This window comes from Sus scrofa, chromosome 5 (assembly GCF_054392235.1).
Source record: "Sus scrofa isolate SSC_HxYL_T2T_F1_AM1 chromosome 5, Sscrofa_HxYL_maternal_Yorkshire_Landrace_v2.0, whole genome shotgun sequence".
Classification (NCBI taxonomy): Eukaryota; Metazoa; Chordata; class Mammalia; order Artiodactyla; family Suidae; genus Sus; species Sus scrofa.
Genome location: NC_139387.1, coordinates 3019263 through 3042823, shown reverse-complemented (window position 1 = coordinate 3042823; position 23561 = coordinate 3019263). Strand labels below are relative to the sequence as shown.

The 23561-nt window shown below is 60.1% G+C and overlaps 2 protein-coding genes across 8 annotated transcripts in view; one reads left to right on the top strand and one right to left on the bottom strand.

The window, feature by feature from the left end:
* CELSR1 (cadherin EGF LAG seven-pass G-type receptor 1) overlaps positions 1 to 9808 on the bottom strand; it is a 142694-nt gene extending 132886 nt beyond the window's left edge. For all 7 annotated transcript variants that reach the window (XM_085025354.1, XM_085025355.1, XM_085025357.1 and 4 more), the window contains exon 1: positions 5771 to 9808. In XM_085025354.1, the coding sequence (XP_084881480.1) occupies positions 5771 to 9374 (3604 nt within the window). In that variant the 5' untranslated portion in view covers positions 9375 to 9808. The remainder of the gene's footprint in view (positions 1 to 5770) is intronic.
* Positions 1 to 23561, top strand: part of GRAMD4 (GRAM domain containing 4) — a 153377-nt gene that overhangs the window by 36411 nt on the left and 93405 nt on the right. The window lies entirely within an intron of this gene.

Below are 23561 nucleotides of genomic sequence, written 5' to 3'. Positions count from 1 at the left end.
GTGGCTGCTCCTCCTCACCCAACCGCCTCGGCACGTTCCCGGAGCCAGTTTATTCTGGAAAGCACAGCCTGAGAGAACACGGCTTGGGAGCCACCGTCCCGGGTTCGAATCCCAGTGCTACCAACACAAGCCGGTGCCCTGGATGCGGGGTTGAGCCTCTGGGGCTCTGGTTTGCGCCTCGATGAGATAATACCTTCCACAGATGAGGCCACTGCAGGAGTGGCCAGGTGCTCAGACCAGCAGCACAGGGGTGTGCGTGTGTGTGTGTGTGTGTGTGTGTGTGTGTGTGTGCATGTGTACAGGGAGGGATCCCAGCACAAGAGGCTCGTCGGCTGATCAACCCCGTCACCTCCATATCTGACCATCTCACCTCCCAAATCCTCTCTAGCCACCCATCCTCGCCTCTGCCAGGCACTGGGCCAAGCCTGACCTCTCATGTGCCCTCTACCCTCCGGGCTCACCCGAGAGCCGCCTCTCAACAGCAGCTCGGGCACCGCTCAGGTTCTCAGTCCCAAACCTCCCCCACGACAGTCAGCCCTCCCCCGGTCCCCGCTTCAGCCCCCCATCCCACCCCCACTCCCCGGGAAGGCACACCATGCTCACCTTGGCACAGAAGAGTCCCCAGCCCAACCTCCCTCCAGGGCCCGCACACAGTAGGCCCTGCACACAGTAGGTGCTCAACAAACAAACAAACACTCCATTGTTTCAGAGCCAGTGTTTCTGAAAGTCAGCAAGTGGCTCCATCCAGGTTACTGAGTTAACTGAAGCCTCAGCGGTTAACTAGCCAGCTTCCCAAAGCACTACCTCTTCCGAGGCAGATTACATCACTGGAGAATCCAGCTCGACAAGTGATACGGTTTAAGCTGGTCTGATCCTCTTCCACACCGTGAGATTCAGCAAAGAAAGATAATGCATGCATCCAGACGCTGCCTGGTACAACGCCCAGCTTTTATTTCCTCGTTGGCAATCGCCTACTTAAAAGTCCCTGCGAGAGCCTGTATTTAACTCAGCAAACACTTTTAAAGACTTTATCAGGCCGAGACGACTTTATCCCAGCCATTCCCCACCAAAGGAAACCGGTAAAGATGACTCAATCTTGTTAGTTCACCGACTTTCAGTATTTTCTGACATTCTGGGTGACTCACGGCCCAATCATGGTCACCCCACAAACGCCGCGTTTCCCACGTCCAGGTGTCTACACGCCCACAAGCACCAGGCCATTTTCCACCAAATGCCACGTTCTGCGCTGTACGCTTCCTGGCCCCACCCCCACAGGCGCACACCTGTTCAAGGTGAATGTAAACTGTCCATGTGACTACAAGGCCACCCTCTAGAAAGACTAACCAAAGGACCCCACATGTGACAGTCCCATTGGGTTATTAGCCACCCTGTTTTGAAAAATGCAAATACAGGAGGTCCCGTCGTGGCGCAGCAGAAACGAACCCAAGTAGGAACCATGAGGTTGTGGGTTTGATCCCTGGCCTTGCTCAGTGAGTTAAGGATCCAGTGTTGCCGTGAGCTGTGGTGTAGGTGGCAGACGAGGCTCGGATCTGGCATTGCTGGGGCTGTGGCATAGACCGGCGGCTACAGCTCCGATTAGACCCCAGCAGGGAACCTCCATCTGCTGCGGGTGTAGCCCTACAAAGCAAAACAAAAAACCAAACCAAACCAAAACAAAAAAAACAAAAATAAAATAAAATACGACACAAATGAGGAGTTCCCTGGCGGCTTCTCAGGCTAAGGGTCTGATGTTGTCACTGTAGCAGCTCAAGTTGCTGCTGTGGCTCAGGTTCGATCCCTGGCCGGGGAGCTTCCACATGCCACAGCTGTGGCCAAAAAAGAAAAAAGAAAAAGGACAGAAATGAACGTATCTGTGAAACAGAAAGAGACTCACAGACAGAACAGAATTGTGGTTGCCAAGGGGGAGAGTGGGGATGCACCGGGAGTTTGGGATGAGCCGATGCAGACTAGTATCTCCAGGCTGGATAGACAACAAGCTTCTACAGTGCAGCACGGGAAGCGCCTTCAACGGCCTGTGATGAAACCAAGGTAAGAAGCATGAACGAGGAGTTCCCGTCGTGGCGCAGTGGTTAACGAATCCGACTAGGAACCATGAGGTTGCGGGTTCGATCCCTGCCCTTGCTCAGTGGGTTAAGGATCCGGCGTTGCCGTGAGCTGTGGTGTAGGTTGCAGACGCAGCTCGGATCCCGCGTTGCTGTGGCTCTGGCGTAGGCCGGTGGCTACGGCTCCGATTCAACCCCTAGCCTGGGAACCTCCATATGCCGCGGGAGCGGCCCAAGAAATAGCAACAACAACAACAAAAGACAAAAAAAAAAAAAAAAAAAAAAAAAAAAGAAGCATGAACGAGGCTGTACAACGGATAACCGAGAGGATGTACAACGGATAACCGCGTCACCTCGCTGCACCGCAGAAATCAACACAGCCCTGCAAAGCAACTATACTTCAATAAAATTGCTTCAAAAAACCCTTGCCTATAAAACACACCTATCCCTGGACAGCATTCAAAAAGGACAGCGATTTGAATGTGGCGAAATTCAGAGTTCAGAAAATCTCAAGCAGCCTTTTGTCCTTGGTGGGCTCCATCAAACCAGTAACGCTATCGGCTCACAGACGGGAGAGGGTACGAAGACCCCCAGTCCGGGTCAGAGGAGCCGCCCTCTCCCGGGCGTGTCCATCTCAGACACCAGAGCCCACCCCCCTCCTCCCACACCCCCTCCCTTCCCCCACCCCTGTGCACCCTCCCAGCCCCTCCTGGCACAGCTCCCACAAAACCTAACAGCCTGCCAGCTCGCCTTTACAGCGCCTCTGGGGCAGTAATAATGCCCTAGAGGCCGCAGGGTACGGCTGTAAACCCCGGGGAGCCAATAACCCTTCACTGGAAACAGCACCTGAATCTGAAACCACAGCTTACCCATTGTTTCTTAAAAAAAAAGAAAAAAAAGAAGAATCCAACTCTGGTTAATTCAAAGGCTGGTCTTTTTGTGTTCTGTTTCTACACACAGCTTTGCTGCTGGGAATGACAGATTTTATGGTTTATAGTAATTTTTTCCTTCAAAGCATTAAAGAGGCGTCAAACGGTCCGAGGGTTGTATAGGGTCCCAACATGCCTACATTTTTTTTTTTTTTCCGCTTTTCAGGGCCACACTTGTGGCATATGGAAGTTCCCAGGCTGGGGGTTGAATCGGACCTACAGCTGCCGGCCTGCACCACAGCCACAGCAATGCCAGATTCGAGCCGCACCTGCAACCCACACCGCAGCTCATAGCAACGCTGGGTCCTTAACCCACAGAGCGAGGCCAGGGATGGAACCCTCAACCTCATGGTTCCTAGTCGGATTTGTTTCCCCTGCACCATGATGGGAACTCCCCAAGGTGCCAACTTTAAAGCAGAGCAAGGATTCAGCATTGAAACATCTCAGCCTAGCAACGCACTCCTCAAAACTTCCCCCCTCAGGTAAGAGAGGAGAGAGTGAAGGGCCAGCTTGTTTGGCTTGGATCATCACAGTTGGATGCTGGCCGGCTGTGTGACCCCGAGAAAGTGACTTAACACCTCTGAGTCTCCGTCTCTCCATCTGTTCAATGGGCAGCAGCATGACAGCCCTCACCGCCCGGGCACCGGGGGAGGAAGTGACCGTGCAGGTTCAAGAGTTCACATTCGACATCAGGACAGAAACTGGGGAAGGGTCGCCGTCACCTGGGAAGGGCCACACCTGAGGCCCACAGCCTGATCTACATCAGGCGTGTCACCTAGACTCAGAGCCAGATCCCCGAGACAGTCACTACCTAGCATGGCCCCAACCTACCTTCAACGGTGGTCCCAGCTAGGGACCCACCAGGTAGGCAAGCCGGCCCTCTGTAAGTAAATTCTTCTGAATAAAATCCACCCTAAACCCTTTATCCAGACATGGGGGGGGCACATTCCTAAAGCCCCAGACACGCCCCAGACATCCCTGCTCCCGCCACACATCCGTCCCCACTAGAACACCAAGTCCCTGTAAAAGCGAAATCATGTTGCCAAGTCATTTTTTTTTTTTTTTTCCATTTTAGGGCCGCACCTGGGGCATATGGAAGTTCCCAGGCTAGGGATCGAACTGGAGCTGCAGCTGCCAGCCTGCACCACAGCCACAGCCACGCCAGATCCAAGCTGCATCTACAACCCATGCCGCAGCTCACGGCAATGCCGTATCCTTAACCCACTGTGCGCAGCCAGGGAGCGAACCTGCATCCTCATGGAGACTACATCAGGTCCTTAACCTGCTGAGCCGCAGTGGGAACTCCAACCAAGACATTTTTATATAGGCTGACTTCTCCATTCTGCTTTAGCGGATTGAGCAGTACGGGTGGCGGGGGATGGGGGGGGAACGCAAATGGAAAAGTGTGAAAGAGGCTTTTCACTGTCACGGCTCAACCCTGGCGGACAATTCTCCTTCAGGGCCAATTCCGTGTTCTCTACACACATTCACGGCTTCACAAACCCCACAATATTCACCTGCAGACGGACGAGGCTGCCAAAATCAATGTTGCAGTATTGCAACACCTCAAAACTGGACCTGGAAGTTCCAGATTCTATAAGCAAACAACTGGAACCTGTTTGCTATCCGATCCTCAGTATATAAAGAATTGCAGCTCAATGTGGAAACAAAATAAATCAGAAAATTAACTTTTTTAATTCTTCCAGGACTCCCACGGCTATATTGTATCGTAATAATTTATTGTTTAAACAACTCATCTGAAACGATGACTCAACCCACAGATCTAGCCTTTCTTGGTGGTAGGTTAAAGTCACCTGCCTGCAGGAGCCACTGGGGGGGTCGCCTGACTGTTTCCCGACCACCACCCCCTCCCCCACCAAATCCTCCTCTCCCCCCAGTTCCCACGCCTTCTGTCTGTGCCCCTCTCTGGCCCCTCAGCCCCACCTGGCACAGAGGGGTCAGGAGCCCGCAGGGCCAATTCGTGACTGCCCGCGTTGGGGTGGCTGAGCTGAGGCTTCCTCCGGGCCCTGCTCACCTCCAGCCCCAGGGCGGGCGGGCGGCAGGCAGGGTTCCCACACTGGCTCCACCACCAATCCGGGCAGCCTCTCAGCACCGCCCAAATTACAAGCCCATGTCCAGGAGCAGAAGCCAAGATCAAACGAGGCCATGCTTTCAAAGGGCTCCCACACAGGAGCCCGGCTGTTATTATCTGGAAGAGACAGAACACACTCGAAGGGAACCAGCTCCAGCCGTGTTACGGCGTGACTCAGGGATGCATCCGGCAATTTCCGACGGTTCCACCCGGGGACTAATTGGCACATGGAGCGGACAGTGACCTTTGATCTTTCCAGACGGGCGGGTGGCTAAGTACAGAGCCTCACCTAGCAAACCAGACAACTCGCATAACCCCAGAGAGGAGGCTCGAAGAGCACAACTCAGGAGCCACGCCCTCTGAGAAAAGCCCAGGAAGCCCTGGTCTTGAACTTGAGGCCCAAGCCTGCTCCCAGCAAAAACGGGGAGGGCAGCAGTGCCGTGCCCTCCCTCTCTCTGGACTTGGGTGGGGAGCGCACCCCTTCCCCCCCACCCTCCCCATCCCACCCCACCCCCAGCTAGCGGTATCCAGCAGCCAACCAGCATCCAGCCATCCAACCGGAAGACGCGAATCCCCAAAGAGCTGCCCGGCCCCTGCCCGAATGCGCCCGGGCACGCCGCACGGGCTCCTGGGCAGGTCCCTGCAGCTCTCCAGGTGGCCCGGCGAGAGCCCCCAGGGCCACTCACCTGAAACAGACACTTCCATGAGCGCCTCCAGCGGCCGATTGTTGTCCAGGTCGCGGCTGAGCTGTAGCTCCCCCGTGGCCGGGTCCAGCAGCAGCAGCTGCAGCTCGTTGCCCTGCAGGAAGGTGTAGTTGAGGCTGTCGGAGAGGTCAGGGTCATGGGCGGGGATGCGGCCGATCACGCCGGTGGGGAAGCTGTTGGACTTGTTGGTGACATAGTTGTTGAAGAGGATCTGGAAGTCCGGCAGCACCGGCGGGTTGTCGTTCTGGTCCAGCAGGCGGATGTGCACGGTGGCCCGGCTCACCAGGGGGGCCGACGTGGCCTGCACCACGAGCACGTACTCCTGGCGGACCTCGAAGTCCAGCTCGGCCAGGGCACGCAGGTCGCCACTCAGCAGGTCCAGCTGGAAGACCTCAGGCACGTTCCCTTCCACAATCTGGTACATGATCTGAGCATTGGGGCCCTCGTCGGGGTCGCTGGCTCGAATCCTCGCCACCACGGACCCCACCGGGCTGTTCTCCTCCACCAACAGCTCCAGCTCGTCCCTCTCAAACACCGGAGGGTTGTCATTAATGTCCAAGACGGCCACCTGGATCTCCACGGAGGCGCTAAGGGACACCGGGCTGCCCCGGTCCACAGCCAGGGCCCGAAGGCTGTACACCGCCACGTTCTCCCGGTCCAGCCTGCGCTGGGTGCGGATCACGCCGGACGTGGGCTCGATGTAGAAGTCCCCGTCACCGTCGTCCCCACCCTGGAAGGTGTACAGCAGGCGGCCGTTGGGGCCCGAGTCCCGATCCGTGGCCGAGACCTGGAGGACGCTGGTTGACGGGGGAGCATCCTCGAAGACAGAGCCCTGGTAGAAATCCCGCAGGAACCGGGGCGCGTTGTCATTGGCATCCAGGATGAGGATCTCCAGGGAGGTGGTGTCCGACTTCTGAGGGATACCGTTGTCCCGGGCTGTGATGGCCAGCGTGTAGGCGGCCTGGTCCTCGTAGTCCAGCTCTGTCACGGTGTAGATGGTGCCAGTGTCCGGGTCAATCCGGAACTGCGGCACCGGGTCCTCCAGCACGTAGGTGATGCGAGCGTTCTCCCCCGTGTCCTCGTCGGTGGCGCCGATGGTGGCGATGGACGTGCCCACCGGCCGGTCCTCGCTGACGCTCACGGTATAGTGGGAGCTCTGGAAGACCGGCCGGTGGGTGTTGGCATCCGTGACATTGATGAAGACCTGCGCGGTGTGCGAGCGCATGCCATCAGACGCGGTGACCGCCAGCACGTACTGCCGCTCCTGCTTGTAGTCCAGCGGCAGCGCCAGTGTGATGAGGCCGCCACCGCTCTGGCTGCTGAGGGCGAAGCGGTTCCGGGTGTTGCCGCCGGTAAGCTGGTAGGTGATCACGCTGTTAGCATCCCGGTCAAGGGCCCGCAGGGTCAGCACACTGCTCCCCACGGCGGCGTCCTCATTCAGGCGCAGCTCGTACGCAGGCTGTGTGAACACGGGGTCGTTGTCGTTGACGTCCAGCACCGTGATGGACACGCTGGCCGAGGAGCTCATGGGCGGCGAGCCGTGGTCCACCGCTTCCACCCCAAAGCTGTAGTGCTCCACCTCCTCGCGGTCCAGCTCCGCGCACACGGTGATCCAGCCCGAGCTGTTGTGGATCTGGAAAGGGAAGTCCGCAGCCGGAACGGGGTCCTGGGGCCCGGCTCCGCCGCTCCCCACAGAGGCCGAGGCAGTGTCCACCAGGCGGTAGCGCAGACGCGCATTCTCGCCCGCGTCCGCGTCCACCGCCTGAATGTGCAACACGGAGTGGCCCAGAGGCACGTTCTCCAGCACGGCTGCCTGAAAGGGGCTGCTCACAAATATGGGGGCGTTGTCATTCACGTCCAGCACCTGCACTGACACCAGCCCCGAGGAGTTGATGAGTGGAGGCCGGCCCCCGTCCTGGGCCTTGATGCGCAGCGTGTACTCCCGGATGGCCTCGAAGTCCAGCGGGTTGATCACGTCCAGGCTGCCGCTCAGCGAATGCAGGTAGAACTGCCCCTTCAGGTTCCCGCTGATGATGCTGTAGTGGATGGCCGCGTTCTGGCCCTGGTCCCGATCAGTGGCCTGCACCCGCAGCACAGGCGTGTTGACCGCCACGTCCTCCGGCACCTGGACCACATAGCGCTTCTCACTGAACTGGGGGTAGTTGTCGTTCTCATCCTCCACCACGATATGCACGGTGGCGGTGGCACTGAGCGGGCCGGGGTTTCGGCCTTGGTCGTTGGCCTCCACCAGCAGCTGGTAGGCGGCCTCTTCCTCGCGGTCCACCACGGCCCGGGTGCGCACCACGCCCGAGCGCTCGTCTATTTCGAAGACGCCGCCCGCGCCCTCCAGCAGGCGGTAGCGCATATTGGCGTTGGAGGGCGCGTCGCCGTCGGTGGCGCGTATGGTCAGCACCTCGTAGCCCACCTCGAGGTTCTCGCGCACGCGCTCCCTGTACTCAGACTGCTCAAAGACCGGACTGTGGTCGTTGGTGTCGCTGACTGTGACAGTGAGGTAGGTGGCGGCCGAGCGCCGCGGGGAGCCGTGGTCCACAGCGCTCACCTTGAGGACGTGCGTGTCCTTGGTCTCGCGGTCCAGAGCGCGGGCGGTGCTCACCAAGCCCGTGTCGGAGTCGATGAGGAAGTAGCCATTGGAGCGCTCATCGAACAGCGCCTCCATCTGGTAGCTCAGGCGCCCCGCCTCGCCCTCGTCAGGGTCGTGCGCGCGCAGCTCGAGGACCGCGGTGCCCGCCGGCTCGTTCTCGGGCACCGACACCTGGTAGCTGGGCAGCTGGAACTGCGGGCTGGTGCTGCCGCCAGCGCCCCGCCGGGCCCGCCGCGCCGCCCCCGTCCCGGCCTGTGGCGGGCTTGGTGGCGACAGCGACGACGATGGGGAGGGTGTCCCCGGGGCCGCCTCCAGCGCCAGCTCTACCCGGATGGTGCCGGCCGCGCGCCTCAGGGCACATAGCAGGCGCAGGCGGGCGGAACCACCAGGCGGCAGGCAGACAGGGCGGCGTGGGCAACGGGCCCCGGGGCGCAGTGGACAGTTGCAAGCGGGGAACACGGTTAAGGCCGAAAGCGCCGAGTGCAGCGTGGCCCCGCTGCCGCCGGGGGCGGGGAAGCAGAGCACCGCGCCGGGGCCGGGCACCGTGAGTACAGCCCGCGCACGCAGCTCCGCACCGAGAGCTCGCCGGGGCCGGGGCCCGGCGCCGCAACCGGGGCCATGCGCGCGTGCCCGCAGGCGGAGGCTCAGAGCCGTCTGGGCACCGCGGGCCGCCAGGCGGACATGCAGCGGCAGCGGGCGCCCCCCCAGGCGCGCGCAGGCCCGGAGCCCCGCGCCCGGCCCGCGCCGCCGCCCCACCAGCCGCCCGTCGCGGCTCACGTCCAGCAGATCCCGCAACGCCCGCGGAGTGCGCCCGGCGTCCAGGGCGTAGGTCCAGCCGGGCCCGAGGGCGAAGGCGCGGGCCCCGCCGGGCACGCGCAGCTCCCAGGCGGCCGCTCGAAGCCCCAGCGCCGGTAGGGCGGCGGCCGCAGCCAGGAGCAGCAGCACGGGCAGCACGGGCGGCGGCGGCGGCGGCGGCGGCGCCATGGCCCGGAGCCCGAGCCGGGGGCCCGAGCACAATCCATGCACCCGGCGCGGCTCCGCATCCACCCGGCGCGGCCGGGGAGCGGCACCCGCGAACCCGGTGCCGGGCCCTCGGGGCGGCTCGCGCCCCGCCTCCCCGGGGGCCCTGGCGGGGATACCGGGGGTCGGGCTCCCGCTCTCCCCCGCAGCTTCCACTTCGAGAGCACTTTGCGAAAGTTTGCGAAGTTGGTTTCAAGATGGCTCCTCCGCCCGTCCCAGGAGGGCGCCGTGCATCAACCTGCGGTGGCAGCGGCTCTGGGCGGCTCCAGGTGGCTCCCGCGCGGGCTCGGCCAGCGGGCGTGGGAAGCGCGGCGGACCCGGAGCGGGGAGAGAGCTGCGCTGCCGGAGCGGGATGGGCCGCACCGCGCCGCTCAGACTCCGGCGGCCCGCTGCTGCCTGGGCGGTGCGCTGGGCCCGCGCCCCCAGCGCCCGCGCTCTCCCCGCCCCTGGCCCTGCCCCGCCCCGCCCCCGGCCCCGCCGCGTATTGTTCAGCCCCGGGGGGAGCCGGCCCGGAGGTGCGCGCCGGGAGGATCGCTATGGAGACGCGGGGGCGCAGCCGAGCCGGGGGCTGGGGGCCGGCCCCATTCCCCTACGGCCTCCCCACCGGGCCTCCCTGCGGGGCGGAGCCGAGGGAGCCCGGCCGGGAAAGGCTGGCTGGGGGGCCGTGCGACTCCCCTCGTCGGGTGCTGAGCGCGGCCAAAGCCCCCCGCCCCATCCAGGCAACACCGATCCGCGGAGACGGCCGCCCTGGCCTCCTGCCTCGGGAAGGCAGAGGGACCGGCGCGGAGTTGCCATGGGGCTCTGCTCCCCCTGCTGAGGCTGCGGGGGGGCGGTTACACTTTTACAGCCCGAGGCTCAAGTGCCTTTACCCCTACAGAGCTTCCCTGGACTTTGAAATCCAACGGGCAACTAACCGGATTCCGGTCCCACTTGGTTTAAAAGGAACTTTTAAGCGAAAAAAGAAAAACAGCCTGGGTCCGCACGTAGGATCTGAGCTGGGGACAGCAGCGGCGAGCTCGTCCCCCGCGTGTGCGAGCCGCTGGTGCGCTCAGTTCGGGGCCGCGCACGCCCAGGGGCCTCCGGGCTGCGGACCCGGCCGGGGCGGCCTGGAGGGCAGGCCCGGCGTGGGGTGGGAAGCCACCAGCGGGGTGGGGGGGACACTCGGGGTTCCACAGCACCCTCTCTCCGTCCCCCACCCTCTCCTGCGGGGAACAGCCGACAAGGGAGTTTTAGAACTAGGGTACCCACTGCCGCCCCCTGCGGCCAACGGGGTGGGGGGGCGCTTTAGAACCAGGCGACACCGGCCCCACCTCCTTCGGGGCACAGCCTGCGGGGCGGGGGCTAGAACTGTGAGAAGCCCCCCCCCCCAACTGCGTGCTTTTGGACTGTGCCACCGCCAAGTGGGGAGGTGCCCTTGCCTCTTTAGGGCTCTGGGCATCTGAACCCACTCTAGCCCCGAGGCCTCCAGCGGTCGGGGGCGCGGAGGGGCGGGGCGGAGTCCCTCTTTCGGACGAGGCCCCTCGGGTCCCAGCAGCGGGAGGGTGGGAGGTGTTGCCCACTCGTCTCTCCAGCGGGTTTTTCAGACCAGAGAGGCGGCCGCCGTATTTCTCCAGCTGAGCGCAGGTAGGCGTGGAGCTGGGTCACAAGGTATAAATAAGTAAACCCAGCCGATACGGTTCAGGGCTGCCAAAAACAATGTCTTTGGGCGGAAGCCAGGGATGAGAATTCTCTTCCCAAGAGCAGCGAGTTGAAGACGTTGCTACTGACCTTTGGTTTGGAACCTTTTCATCTGGGGGCTTCCACTGGAGAGCCCCGCAGGGAAATGGATGCGAAGAAAGCCCATCCCTTAACTGCGACCATTCAGGACCTCTGGGGACTGCCATCCGTCTTCCAGGGCCGGGCCGTGTTGGGGGTGGGGGGGGGTCATCAGGGGCAGGACTTCAGGCTCAGGAAAGCAGGGAGGACCCTCCCTGTAACAGCCTCCGGGTGGAAAGCTCCCAGAGCCAGAGTGAAGGGGAAGGGGGGGCCCAGGCTGGAGAACCCCTAGAGTGCTGATTTCATAATAGGACTTTAAATAGGGTAGGTTGGGTTTAAATAAACAGAAGGATCTGTTGCACTGCACTTGCTGGTTTTTGAAAATTCAAATGCCGTGAATGAGTTTGGGTGGAGGCAGCTTTCCTGGAATAAGACACCTGCCAGTGGCCAGGTAATCGCAGGGACAGCCCTGCACCACTTCCTGGTCCCAGGGGCCAGGAGGGGGACACAGGGACAGACGTTTCAAACCGAATATGAGCAAAAGACCGAGAGACAAAAGACGGTTCCCTTCAGACGCGGGTCAGCAGCAGCCCCCTCTTCCACACTGTTTAGAATGCATGCAGACAGGGAAGAGCAAGGACATGAGGTGACCCTGGTCAGGAGGAGGGCTGGGAGCGGGGGCTGTCCCCCTCCAGACCCGGCTGGTTGCTGGGTGTTGGCTTTATGACCTGACACTGCCTCTCCATCCGTGCCTTCTCTGCTTTTCTGTGTGCGTGCGTGCTCCGGTCGCAATTTTAAAGAGCGGGGTGGGAGGAAGGAGTGAAAACAGGCTTCAGCTTGTGATGTGACTTCATTGTGCTCCGGTTGCTTCAATCACGAATCGGCAGCGGCTGGCGTCTTAGAGGGGTTGAGTTCCAGTGCTGCCACGGACTAGTGATGGGAGCCTCGCCACGGCCCAACTCCTCGTCTAACTGGAGACAAGAAGAGTCTAGATTTCTAGCGTTGCTGTCGGGCGAATGGGGCCTTCTGCATAAAGAGGCTGGCCCAGGCGGGCTCCGGTGCAGACCTACTGTGGGGGCCCTTTGCTGTTGTCTCATCGCCAACAAGGAGCACGAGACCATCCCTCCCCCAGGGACGTGGTGGGATGAATTCCATGCTGTGCCCACTGCTGTGCTTAGGCAGAGGCAGCGGCTGCAGCTTTCATTCAATTTCCCGGGGCGTCTGTGCTTGGCCACTGGTCGGTCCACCCAGAGTGTTCATGGAAAGTGAACCAGGAGAGGAAAGCCTGCAGTGGCAGGGACAGGCGTGGCACTGCGGTGGCCTGTCCAGCACCACCTTCACCTGCCCCTGCCCCTCGGGGGTGGCTGGAAGCAGCCCTCTCTCCTCTGACCCCCTGGGAGCCGCTGGCAGGAAGAGGCCGCGCATCTGAGGAACGGCTGCCACCCTCCTCGGCCTCAGTGACTCCTAATTGATGTTTATATTTTGCACGTGCCCCTGAGGTGCTTCACGTGAGGTGCATGCTTTTAGAAAACAAAAATAGAATTTTTTTTTTTTTAAAAAGGCAGAAGCTGTGGGTTTCTAGTGCTGTACATGTTCTAAAAAGCCACTCAAAAGGCTTTTTGCCGGGGGCTCGAAGCAGAGCCCACATGAATTCTGGAATCTGTTGCTCACACAATAAATTCCTGGGCCGATCTTTAAACGGTGCAGAGAGAAGAGAAACACCCTCTCGTGAAAGCGGAGAAGCAAGTCCGGACCTGGGCCCCACCTTGGCCTTTTTTTTTTTTTTGGAATTCAGAGGGAAAAGCCTCTTGGGAGCAGAGTTTGTCGCACCCCTTCTCTCTCTCCCTGGCGCCTCCGGGTTTGACTCATGGAAAACTGATGGTTAAAACGTGGAACAAAAGCAGGGCCTTGACGTAGAGTCTTAATCCAGCCAGGGGATGGAGGAGCTTCACGGAGCGTATTTTATAGACGGCCACGTCCCTGAAAGACCCAGATAACGTGAGGACAAAAAGGAAAATTGTTTTCCCGCCTCCACGTTGCAGAGCCTCTAGATACAAGGCTGGCGTTACTTTCAGGCTCCCAGGCCTTGGCGCATGTGGCCTCAGGCGGCGCAGGGTGAAGGCCCTTCTGGGGAGCCCACCTCCTGCAAATGCTCCCTGAGAGGCCAGCACCTGACCCACCTGTGCTTGGCCCATGCCCGACAGGCCTCAGCTCCAGGAAGGTTCTAGAAGGCTCTGGAAGCTGGCATGGGCAGAGCTGGGAGTCCCAGTCTCCAGACCGACTGGAAGCACTGTGAGCATGGGGTGAGGGGCACAGGTCGTGTATCCTGAGGGGTCACTGCAGGGGGACGGAAGAGGGCGGGGGACGAGGCGCCCTCACCGCCACCGTGCCCCACCCCCCAACACGGAGCCGTCCAGGGCAGGCCCGCCCAGCCCACCTCGGGCTGCACTGACCTCTAGTGGCCAAGCACCGTCTCTGCCCGACGCCCGAGACAGCCTGCCTCCCTCTCTGCACAAGGGCCCAGTAAGCTCACAGCCCACAAGGGCCCGAGCACCAGCCCTGTGTGCATAGGTGTGGTGTGTGCACACGTGGGCCGTGCAGCTCTAGGGGTGTGCAGCCCCTGCTGGCCCCGCGGACCAGGCCCCGCAGCCTCCAGCTCACACTGGCCAGCGCTCCCCAGGGAAAGGGGCCCAGCTCTGGAGGACACCTGGCTGACGCGGGCTCAGGTCTGGGGAGCTGGGGGCTGCTGGAACTCCAACTGGAACTCCAACTCCGTCTCCTCTCCCAACTCCCGGAGAACGACCCGAGCTGGCAGATACGCGAGGTCCCAATCCAGCGTCTGAGCACCTGGAGGGCACTGGTGCTGTCTTGGGGGAGGCGGCTGGTCGGAAGGGGGCTCCCCAGGATGGAGGAAGACCAGGAGTGGCAGGGACAGAGCCCAGCGGGGGCCAGGTGGGTGGGAAAGGGGGATGCAGACCCCATCCGAAGAGGCAGCATTTTGCTGGAGCCCGTGGTGGTGGGTATCGTCCTTGTTCTGTTATTGTTATTATACCGTCATCGTTGTTATTGCTACCTGAAGCGCAATCATGAAGCCAATTCCGGGAAGCACTCTCATCTTACTTTGATTGTTTTTCTCCTTCATACACCTCTCTTATTTATGTTTAGAAATACGTTTTACAAATTCACCCCTTTTTGGAGGGCCGCACCCCTGGCATGCAGAAATTCCCGGGCCAGGGGCCTAACAGTCACTGCAACAGTGGCCCAAGCCACTGCAGTGACAAGACTGGATCCTTAACCCACTACGCTGGGCTGGGGATCCAACCAGCACCTCCACAGAGACAAGCCGGATTAACCCACTGTGCCACAGCAGGCGCTTCGTCAACACCAGGTCCTTAACCCCTAGGCCACCAGGGAACTCCTCCAATCCACCCTTTTAAAATGTACGACTGAGTGCTTTTCAGTATATTCACAACAGTGTGCGACCACCACCACTATCTAATTCCAGAACATTTTTGTCGCCCTGGAAAGAGGCCCTTGCCATTAGCTGTCCCTCCTCATTCTCCCCTTAGCCTCATTCTACCCCAGACAACCACCAGTCCACTTTCTCTCTCTGTGGATCCGCCTCTTCTGGACATTTCGTATCAACAGAATCACACAATATGTTTCCTTTTGTATCTGGCGCCATCCACATAGCATAATGATTTCAAGGATCGCCTAGGTTGTAGCTTGTGTCTGTGCTCCATTCCTTTTCATGGCCAAGTAATATTCCATTGGATGAATACGCTATGGTTTGTTTATCCATTCGTTACCTGAGGGACATTTGGGTTGTTTCCACTTTTCGACTGTTCTGGATGACCTCCTTTCCCTGTGACAAGAAAAAAAGGCAAGACCAAAATCACACACAAAATCTTTTTTTAAATCGTTCTTTATTTGGTTGTCTTGACAACAGGACTGCAACCGTGCTGTCATCAGCGGCTGGAAGGGGACTTTCTGTGGGGACTTTCCTTGGTTCCTGCTGGGTACACGGAGGGCACTGAAGGTTACCCAGGCGGGGCTGGGGTGAGGCCGGGAAGCAGGTGGCCTCTGCTTTCCTGCCCCCTCCCGGATGCCATCACCCTCCTGCTCATCAACCAGCAGCTCACAGCAAGGAATCCTCCAGCTGCCCGGTACCCAGCCCCAAACTCCCCCTCCATTCATTCAAATTCTACTCAGCACTGCAGTGAACACAACAGGCAATGCCCTGCCCTCCTGGAGGGATTCTTCTTCTTCTTCTTCTTCTTTTTTTTTTTTTTTTTTTGTCTTTTTGCCTTTTCTAGGGCCGCTCCCACGGCATATGGAGGTTCCCAGGCTGGGGGTCCAATCAGAGCTGTAGCCGCCGGCCTACACCACAGCCACAGCAATGATGGATCCTTAACTCACTGAGCAAGGCCAGGGATCGAACCTGCAACCTCGTGGTTCCTAGTGGGTTCGTTAACCACTGCGCCACGACGGGAACTCCTTTTCTGTCTGAGATTATTCTTGAGGGAGAAAACAGACAGTAATATAAGGAACTAGTCCTCTTCCGGTAGAGGAAATACAGTAGAATAAGGAGAGAGTGTGCTGGGAGGGCTCTTTGGGGAGGTGACCTGGAAAGGCCTCCTGGCCAAGTGACCAAGGGGAAGAAACTGGAGGGGTGAGGACCCAGCCTTGGGAACATCTCAGGGACACACATTCAAGTCAGGGACGACAGCAGGTGCAGAGGCCTGGGGCAGGAATACAGGTGCTGCAGCATCGGAGGCCAGGGTGGCTGCAGGGCCACGTGGACGATGCACGGCCAGGGCTTTGGTTTTGAGCATCTGGCGGGAAGGCAGCAGGCAGCTGAGAGCAGGAGAGCTGTGAGGCGACGCACGCTTTCCAACCATCTCCCTGGCTGGCTGGAGGTGGACGGAGGGGCCCTGGGAGGCCACCCCGCAGGCATCCTGAGCAGGACTGATGGAGGCCGTGGCGGAGGGAGAGGTGGTCCCTCTGGGCTGGGGCTTGGAGGGGAGGCAGCAGGACTTGCCGAGGAGTGGAAGTGGGGGTGAAAGAAAGAGAGGCACCAAGGCTCCCCCGAAGCTGGGCCCAGCGCGGGGACAAGGGGAGATCCAGGCCCCCCTCCCCCTCCCCGCCTCCACGCCTTCTTCCACTGCCAGGCCTTGGGCATCGCACAGGTGCCTTCCTCCATGAAGCCTTTCTGTCTCCACTGAGGGACCTCAGAGCTTCAGCTCGAACTCGCCGACGGGAAAGTGGCGAGAATCACTGTGAGCAGACCCCGTGGGGGCTGTGGAGGCGGAGATGGAAGAGGCCCTGTGTCTTGCTCAGGAAGCTCCACATCCGCCTTGGAGGGGAGACAGGGACCCGGAGGCACCCCTCCTGGTATATTTCCCTTGCTCCGCTTGCCGAACTTTTCCAGGGTGTGGGAGAGACGGGCTCGGGTTGGTGGGCAAGGTGATTTCATTACGATGCTGCAGGAAGGGGGAGACCCAGACCAGGTGAAGATAGACCCCCGGCCCTAATTACGTCTTCTTAGAAAAAGTGGAAAAGACAAAGAAAGCTCTCCGTCCCAGAGTCGCAAAGCCTGGGAGCCAACCCTGTCCCTCTGTCCCCCCCTCTACGTGGTTCCCCTTCCTGGGGCCTCAGAGACAACGCCTGGCTTGGGAAGGGAATGACACCGTAAGGTCCCAAGTCCAGGGAGCAGGGGCTGGAAGCTCGTCGCTATTTTTGCCATCGTTCTGATGGAATGTCCGTAGTCCCGGCACCAGCGCCCAGCTGTCCGCTCCACAGACGTGTTAGGGACAAAGCCCAGGCCTCCGGGCTCTGGTCCCGCAGGCAGCGGCGGGAAGGGCAGCGGCCGAAGAACAGAGGAGGCAGCGGGCCACTTGGGGATTCAGGGCAGGCCACTGGCCAGGGGGCTCCCCGTCCCCCAGGTCCCCCAGGCGAAGCCTCACCCTGAGCCGGCAGGAAGTGGCCAATGCTGAACTTCCCCCAGGGTTCAGGGGCCAAAGGTCTCCCCACATTCCAAGGAACTCGGGAAATTTGGAAGCCTGGCGACTAGGGGTCGGGGGTGTTTGCCCAAGACCTATGTGGCTCCTGGGCAAGAGGTGCCAGACCTGAGAAACCACTGATGTCAAGGGGAGCCTGGTTGCCAGTCTTTTTTTTTTTTTTTTTTTTGGCATTTTAGGGCTGCACCTACAGCATGTGGAGGTTCCCAGGCCAGGGGTTGAATCAGAGCTACAGCTGCTGGCCTACACCACAGCCACAGCAACCTGGGACCCAAGCTGAGTCTGGGACCTACACCACAGCTCACGGCAGCACTGGATCCTCAACCCACTGATCGAGGCCAGGGATCAAACCTGAAACCTCATGATTCCCAGTCGGATTCGTTTCCGCTGAGCCACCATGGGAACTCCTTTTTTTCTTTTTTCTTCCTTTTTTTTTTTTTTTTTTTTTTTTGACGGCACCCATGGAAGGTGGAAGTCCCCAGGCTAGGAATTTAACCTGGGCCACAGCAGTGACAACGCTGCATCCTTCACCCACTGTGCCATCAGGGAACTCCTTACCAGTCTTGCCAGAAAGAAAAGACAGGAGTTCCCATCGTGGCTCAGAAGTTAACGAACCCCACCATGATCCATGAGGATGCAGGTTCGATCCCTGGCCTTGCTCAGTGGGTTAAGGATCCGGTGTTGCCATGAGCTGTGGTGTAGGTTGCAGATGCGGCTCAGATCTGGCGTTGCTGTGGGTGTGGTGTAGACCAGTAGGTACAGGTCTGATTAGACCCCTAGCCTGGGAATCTCCATGTGCAGCCCTAAAGAAAAAGAAAGAAAGAAAGAAAAAGACAAACTAAGGAAACCCGCTTTCCTGCGAGGCCTCATCCTTCAGGCCTCAGCTGAAATCCTCAGGGGAGAACGTGGCCTGGTGGCTCCTGAGGTCACGGGGTGGGGGTGGGGGTGGGGCCCTGGCCCCTGATGGGGGCAGCAGGCCTGCCTGGGGGCTCCAGCCCCCCTGGCAGAGGAGGGCCCTCCCCAGGGCCGGGCAGTGAGTCACGCCTGCTGCATCCCCGTGAGCCTGCTGAGATCTGCAGCTCCTCAAAGCCAGCAGCCCCTGCCCTGATCAAAAGCCAGGAAGATGGATGAGGACACTATAAATAGGCCAGAGCCACTGGGTGGCCTCCGGGAATGGGAGTGTGTTTGGCAGCTCCCTTCCAGGTGCCCGCGAAGCTGAGAAACCCCAAACCCAGTTGACATCGGTGGCACGCTGCCACCTGCTTCTGGGGGACAGGGTGGAGTGGGGGGACCAGGCGGGACTGTTGGCAGGGCGTTCAGTTCCTGCAAGTTTCAACTTCTGTCAAAATGGGTTGATTGGTTGCTTCGCGTGATTCAAGGTACATGTGCTTCTCTGTCCACAAAATTCACTCCCTCGCCGGGGGTGTCCAGAAAAATGGATTTGGCTGCCTTTTGACAACCTCTCGCCTCTGCAGAATCAACCCTGGGGGGTTGCTGGCAGCCCTGTTCCAGTCACTGGAAAAGGAGAGCGGGCGGGAGAAGGAGCCCCAGGCAGGGTCAGGAGGCCTGGCCGGGCACCGGCTCTGGGCGAGGGCAGGTCCCATCCCCTCTCGGGGCCTCGGTCTCCCCCTCCATGACACGGAGTGTATTCTTTTCCTGCAACTGATGTAAGAACATCTCACAAATTTAGTGGCATGTATTATCCTACGGTCTGGGGGCGGCACCCACAGAGGGTCTCAGGAGGCTGTGTTCTAAGTGTCAGGCCCACTGCATCTTTCCGAGGGCTCCAGGGAGAGTCTGCTTCCTGCCTTCCCCTCCTTCTCGAGACCACCCGCACTCCTCAGCTCTTGGCTCCCGCCTCTGTCTTCGAATCCAGCAGTGGCCTCTCTCATATTCTCCTGCCCGCTTCCACTTTGAAGGATCCTCTGATTAATTCAGAGCCGCCCAGATCATCCGAGATCATCTCCCATCTTTGCCCTGGATTAGCTGCCTTTTTTTTTTTTTCTTTTGATGACCCCATCCAAGGTGCATGGACGTTCCCAGGCTAGGGGTTGAATCAGAGCTACAGCCGCCGGCCTGCACCACAGCCACAGCAATGCGGGATCCGACCTACACCACAGCTCACGGCAACACCAGATCCTTAACCCACCGAGCAAGGCCAGGTATCGAACCTGCATCCTCATGGGTACCAGTCAGGTTCTTAACCCCCCGAGCCACAACGGGAACTCCTGGTTAGCTGCCTTGATCCATCTTCCACCTTAATTCCTGTTGCCATGTGACCGCATGGTCTCAGGCTTGGGAGGTTAGGACGTGGGCATCCAGAATGGGGCACTGCTCCGGCTGCCCCCTGGGTATTAAGCCCGGGTTTTTGCAGGGGCTCTGCTCACAGCCCACTAAAGTGAAGGAACGAGGGGGTGCTGGCAGCCGAGGCCAGAACACCAGTTCTGCAGTCACTCCACAGTGTCCCTGGGGGGAAGGGGACCTCTGTCCCGGGGTGGAGGCTGGGAGCGTTCCCAGAGCTGGCCTTCTGCGGGATCCCACTGTGACCCCCGAAACCCATGCCACGCTTCCATAGAGATGTTTCCTGGAACCAAGACTAGGGGGGAGCGGCTCCATTTCATCTGGGCCACACACCCCTGCTGAGGGCCTGCCCTGTGCCCAGCCCTGTGCTAGACGTGGGACCCCACTTAATTAGCTGTGGCGGCCTGCCCTGGCCCAGGTCTGCTGGACAGAGACATGCCTACAGACGAGTTAAACCACTGTGAGATAAACTGAAGGACAGTCATTCCGAAGAACGTGTCATCTCCCTCTTAGGAAGGGAAAGGCCTGACATAGTTTTCCAGGGTAGCTGGGTTTTGAAGTGTGAATAGGAGTTCACCAGGTAAATGGGACCGTGAAATTCCAGCCAGAGGGAACAACTTGCAAAGGCATGAAAGAGGAGGGGAGGGTTGTGGAGAATGTAAGCAGGCGGGGATAACGGAGGGTGAGATGTGGGGGCAGGGGGTGAGGCGAGGCTGGGGTGGGCAGGGGCTGGATGATGGAGTCGGGCCTCTAAGCTGTGGAGGGACCTGTTCGGGCATGCGTTTTCCAGAAGGGGCGGACATGGGCATAGCAAGGCCAAGCCACAAAAGGAGATGCCCCCAGAGGTGGTGCCCAGAGAGCACAGGCACTGCTCCCTACCCTGAAAGGGGGTGCCAGGCTGGGGCTGGTGAGAGATGGAGCAGCTCCCCAAAGCTCCGGCTATGAGTTTCCTTGGGACAGGGAGGGCAGCCAGTCCCAGAGAGCTCTGCTCTCTTATCTCTCTCATCAACAGAAATTCCAGCATTTGAAAGTCATTCCTTTGACTAGAACCTTGCTCATCGGCCTGCTATGAAAGGCAGCTCCCTGAGATGCCAGCTTGGCAGTGATGGATAGAAAGCTGGACTTGGCAGACGCATCCTGGAGAGGTCCCGCCGTGTGCCCAGGAAGAGTGTAATCTCCGTTCCCCCTTTGTAAAGGGGGTGAGATGGCGTGTAAGTTGGCTTTTGCCCACCCATAGAGAGCTTGCCACTGCTCGGCTCCCAGACCAAGGGGGAGCCTCACCCATGTGGAAAGCGACTCAGAGAGGCTGGGCAGCCTGCTAAGGGTCACACAGCAAGAACTGGCTGGAAGCCGCTCTCTGCCCGCTTCACCTCGGGGGCAGGGGTGGCCTTCAACCCCCTCAGAGAGCTTTGCTCATGGCCTTGGTGTGAGGCTCCTCGGCCACCGCTCACTCCCTGCAGGCTCTGCGTGAGCCAGTCTCCTGGGTCTCCGTCCACAGAAGGTTTAACTGGTTCCCACGAGGAAGGTGGGGAAGCCGCCCTCTGGGGACTGCAGCCCGAAGCTTCCCCCCACCCCCGCCCCAGCGATATGAAGAACAGGGGGGCTGAGCGTGTGCCCAGTGGGGACCAGCAGCAGGAGGCAGAGCCAGGATGCTCCCCCTTTCACCCTCCTGTGCTCCTGAGCCTCTGCAGCCCCGGCCAGCGGGACGGGGTGTGGAGGCAGAAGGACCCGCTACCGTCGGGGCACCAGAGGGCTGGGGTGTGCGCAGAGGGAGTGCACGGTGAGCACCCGATCCCTCGCATCTTGACACACAAACATACAGACACCCACACACACGCACAAACACACAAATACCCACACAGACACCCAAATGTTCACACACACATGCCCACCCTCAAACATACACAAGTACCCACACAGACACACAAACATACACACATACAAATACACGCAAGGAAACACCCTCCCCCCACCCCACACACACACCACTTGCCCCTGGGCCCCAGCTCCTCCAGTCATCCAAGGATGGAATTAAGAAGTACATGAATCAGAGCTCCCATTGTAGCTCAAGGGTTAAGACCCCGGCTAGTATCCCTGAGGATGCGGGTTTAATCCCCGACCTCACTCAGTGGGTTAAGGATCCGGCTTTGCCACAAGTTGCAGTGTAGGTTGCAGGTCCAGCTCTGATTTGACCCTTGGCCTGGGAACGTCCATATGCCGCAGGGTGAGGCCATAAAAAGAAAAGAAAAAAAAAGAAGTCCATGAGCCAGTCACTTATCTGGCCAAGACATCACAAAAATGTAGGGTCCAAGAAGACTGTCCTCCCCCGGAACCTGCGCTGCGCTCAGGTGTGGGGGCGGGGAGGGGGGAGGCGGGGACGGCGCACCTGACGCCAAGCCAGGCTTCGGTGTGGGCAGGGCTCGGGGCAGGGATGTGATGTGGGGGCACCCTGGCCCCTCTGGAGATCTTGGGGGGTCTCTGCACCCTCTGTGCCGGGAGGAAGGGAGCCTCGGGGACCATGAGTCACGGCCCTGAGCCCGGGGCCAGGCGGGCAGTCAGGGAAGGTGTCCTGGGGGAGGCGGCTGGGCCGGAAAGCCGAGGGAAGAAGCTGAGCACAAACCAGCTGCAAGGGGCCGAATGTCCGCCTGGAACTCAGAGGCTCGCGAGGATGCAGCTTCTCTGAGCCTGACAGGCCTGTTGTGGGAAGAAGCGGGGTGTTCCTGGGAGAGCCCCACCCACCCAGGAGCGCAGGCCCTGCCACCCACGGAGCCCCCCACCAGGCGCTGGAGGTCTTATACCCACCTTCAGCCCAGTGGGGCTTGGGGAGCTCTCAGAGGCTGCAGCAACGGGGCTACACCCCCACTTGACTTGACGTGTCCCTTGAGGAAGGGGTGAAAGGATCCCGGGGCAGAGGGGAGACTCCCGGGGGTCCCCAGCACAGCTCCCCAGGTTGTGGAGCACTGTGAGTGTCCCAGACTGAGCCCCAGAGCAGGGCTGGGGTGCGACTCCCTCAAGCCCGCCAGGGTCCAGACAGGCTGAGCAGCCCCTCATCAGAGGGTCTCTGCCAGGCTGCCCCTGGGGGACATCTGCCGAGTTATCTGGGTCTCAGGGTGATGTCTGTTCTCGGAATGATTTCCGTGTGCCTGCTGGGTGCCAGGCTCGGTGGCGGGTATGGCCCCGAGCCCAGGCAGCTGTTCTCTCTGGGTCTGTCTGGACCAGAACCTGGAGGCAAGGATGACATCTTGGAGAAGAAGAGGGAGCTGAGGCTTGAAGGGGGCCCAGGGCAGGAGGGAGGGCATTCCAGAAGGTTCTGCCTCCATAATGTTGGGATGGGAAGTGGACTGCAGGGGATGGGGTCTCCCCAGAGAGCAGCCGGTGTCCCAGGGTGAGGAGGGGGCTGTGGGGAGAACGGGGTGCATCCCTGATGCTGGGCGGGGAGCATCAGGCTCTGAGCAGCGCCCGTCATGCCCAGGTGGACAAAGCTTTGGCTTCTCTGAACCCGGGTCACCCTGCTATTTTTGCATGAAGGGTGGACATGGCAACCAATTGGGGCTTTTCTAGGAAATAAGAGGGGACTGGACCCCACTTTGGGGTCCAAAAATCTCCCTCTGTCTGAATCTCGTGGCACTGAAGACGTGCAGCATCTGGGCTGTGCCCACACCCCTCCGGGCATTCCCAGCAGCCCCTCCCCAGGACAGAGCGGGCACGGGACAGGGGCAGCTCAGGCGGTCAGGGTCCTCCCCTGCCCTGCCTCTCCCCTTGGTTTGCAGGTGTTGGGGGGTGGGGAGGCTGTGTGACCCCTTTGGCTGCCCTCTGGTCCAATGGGCCCTGGAGGACCCTGGCTGTCCTGACTCCCACTGGCATCGGGTTTCCTGCCAATGCAGCCTGGCCTCAGTTTGCCCCAGAATTTCGGACCCTCATTCTTCTCCCACGTGACTTCCATTCTCCCCGGCTCGAGCCCTCCAACTGCCACTGGCACCAGCCCCCAGTCACCCGGTGACCACAGACATGCGAGCCCAGGCCAGCAGAACTGTCTAGCCAGCCCATAGGTTCATGAGAAGTAAGTTCCCACCGT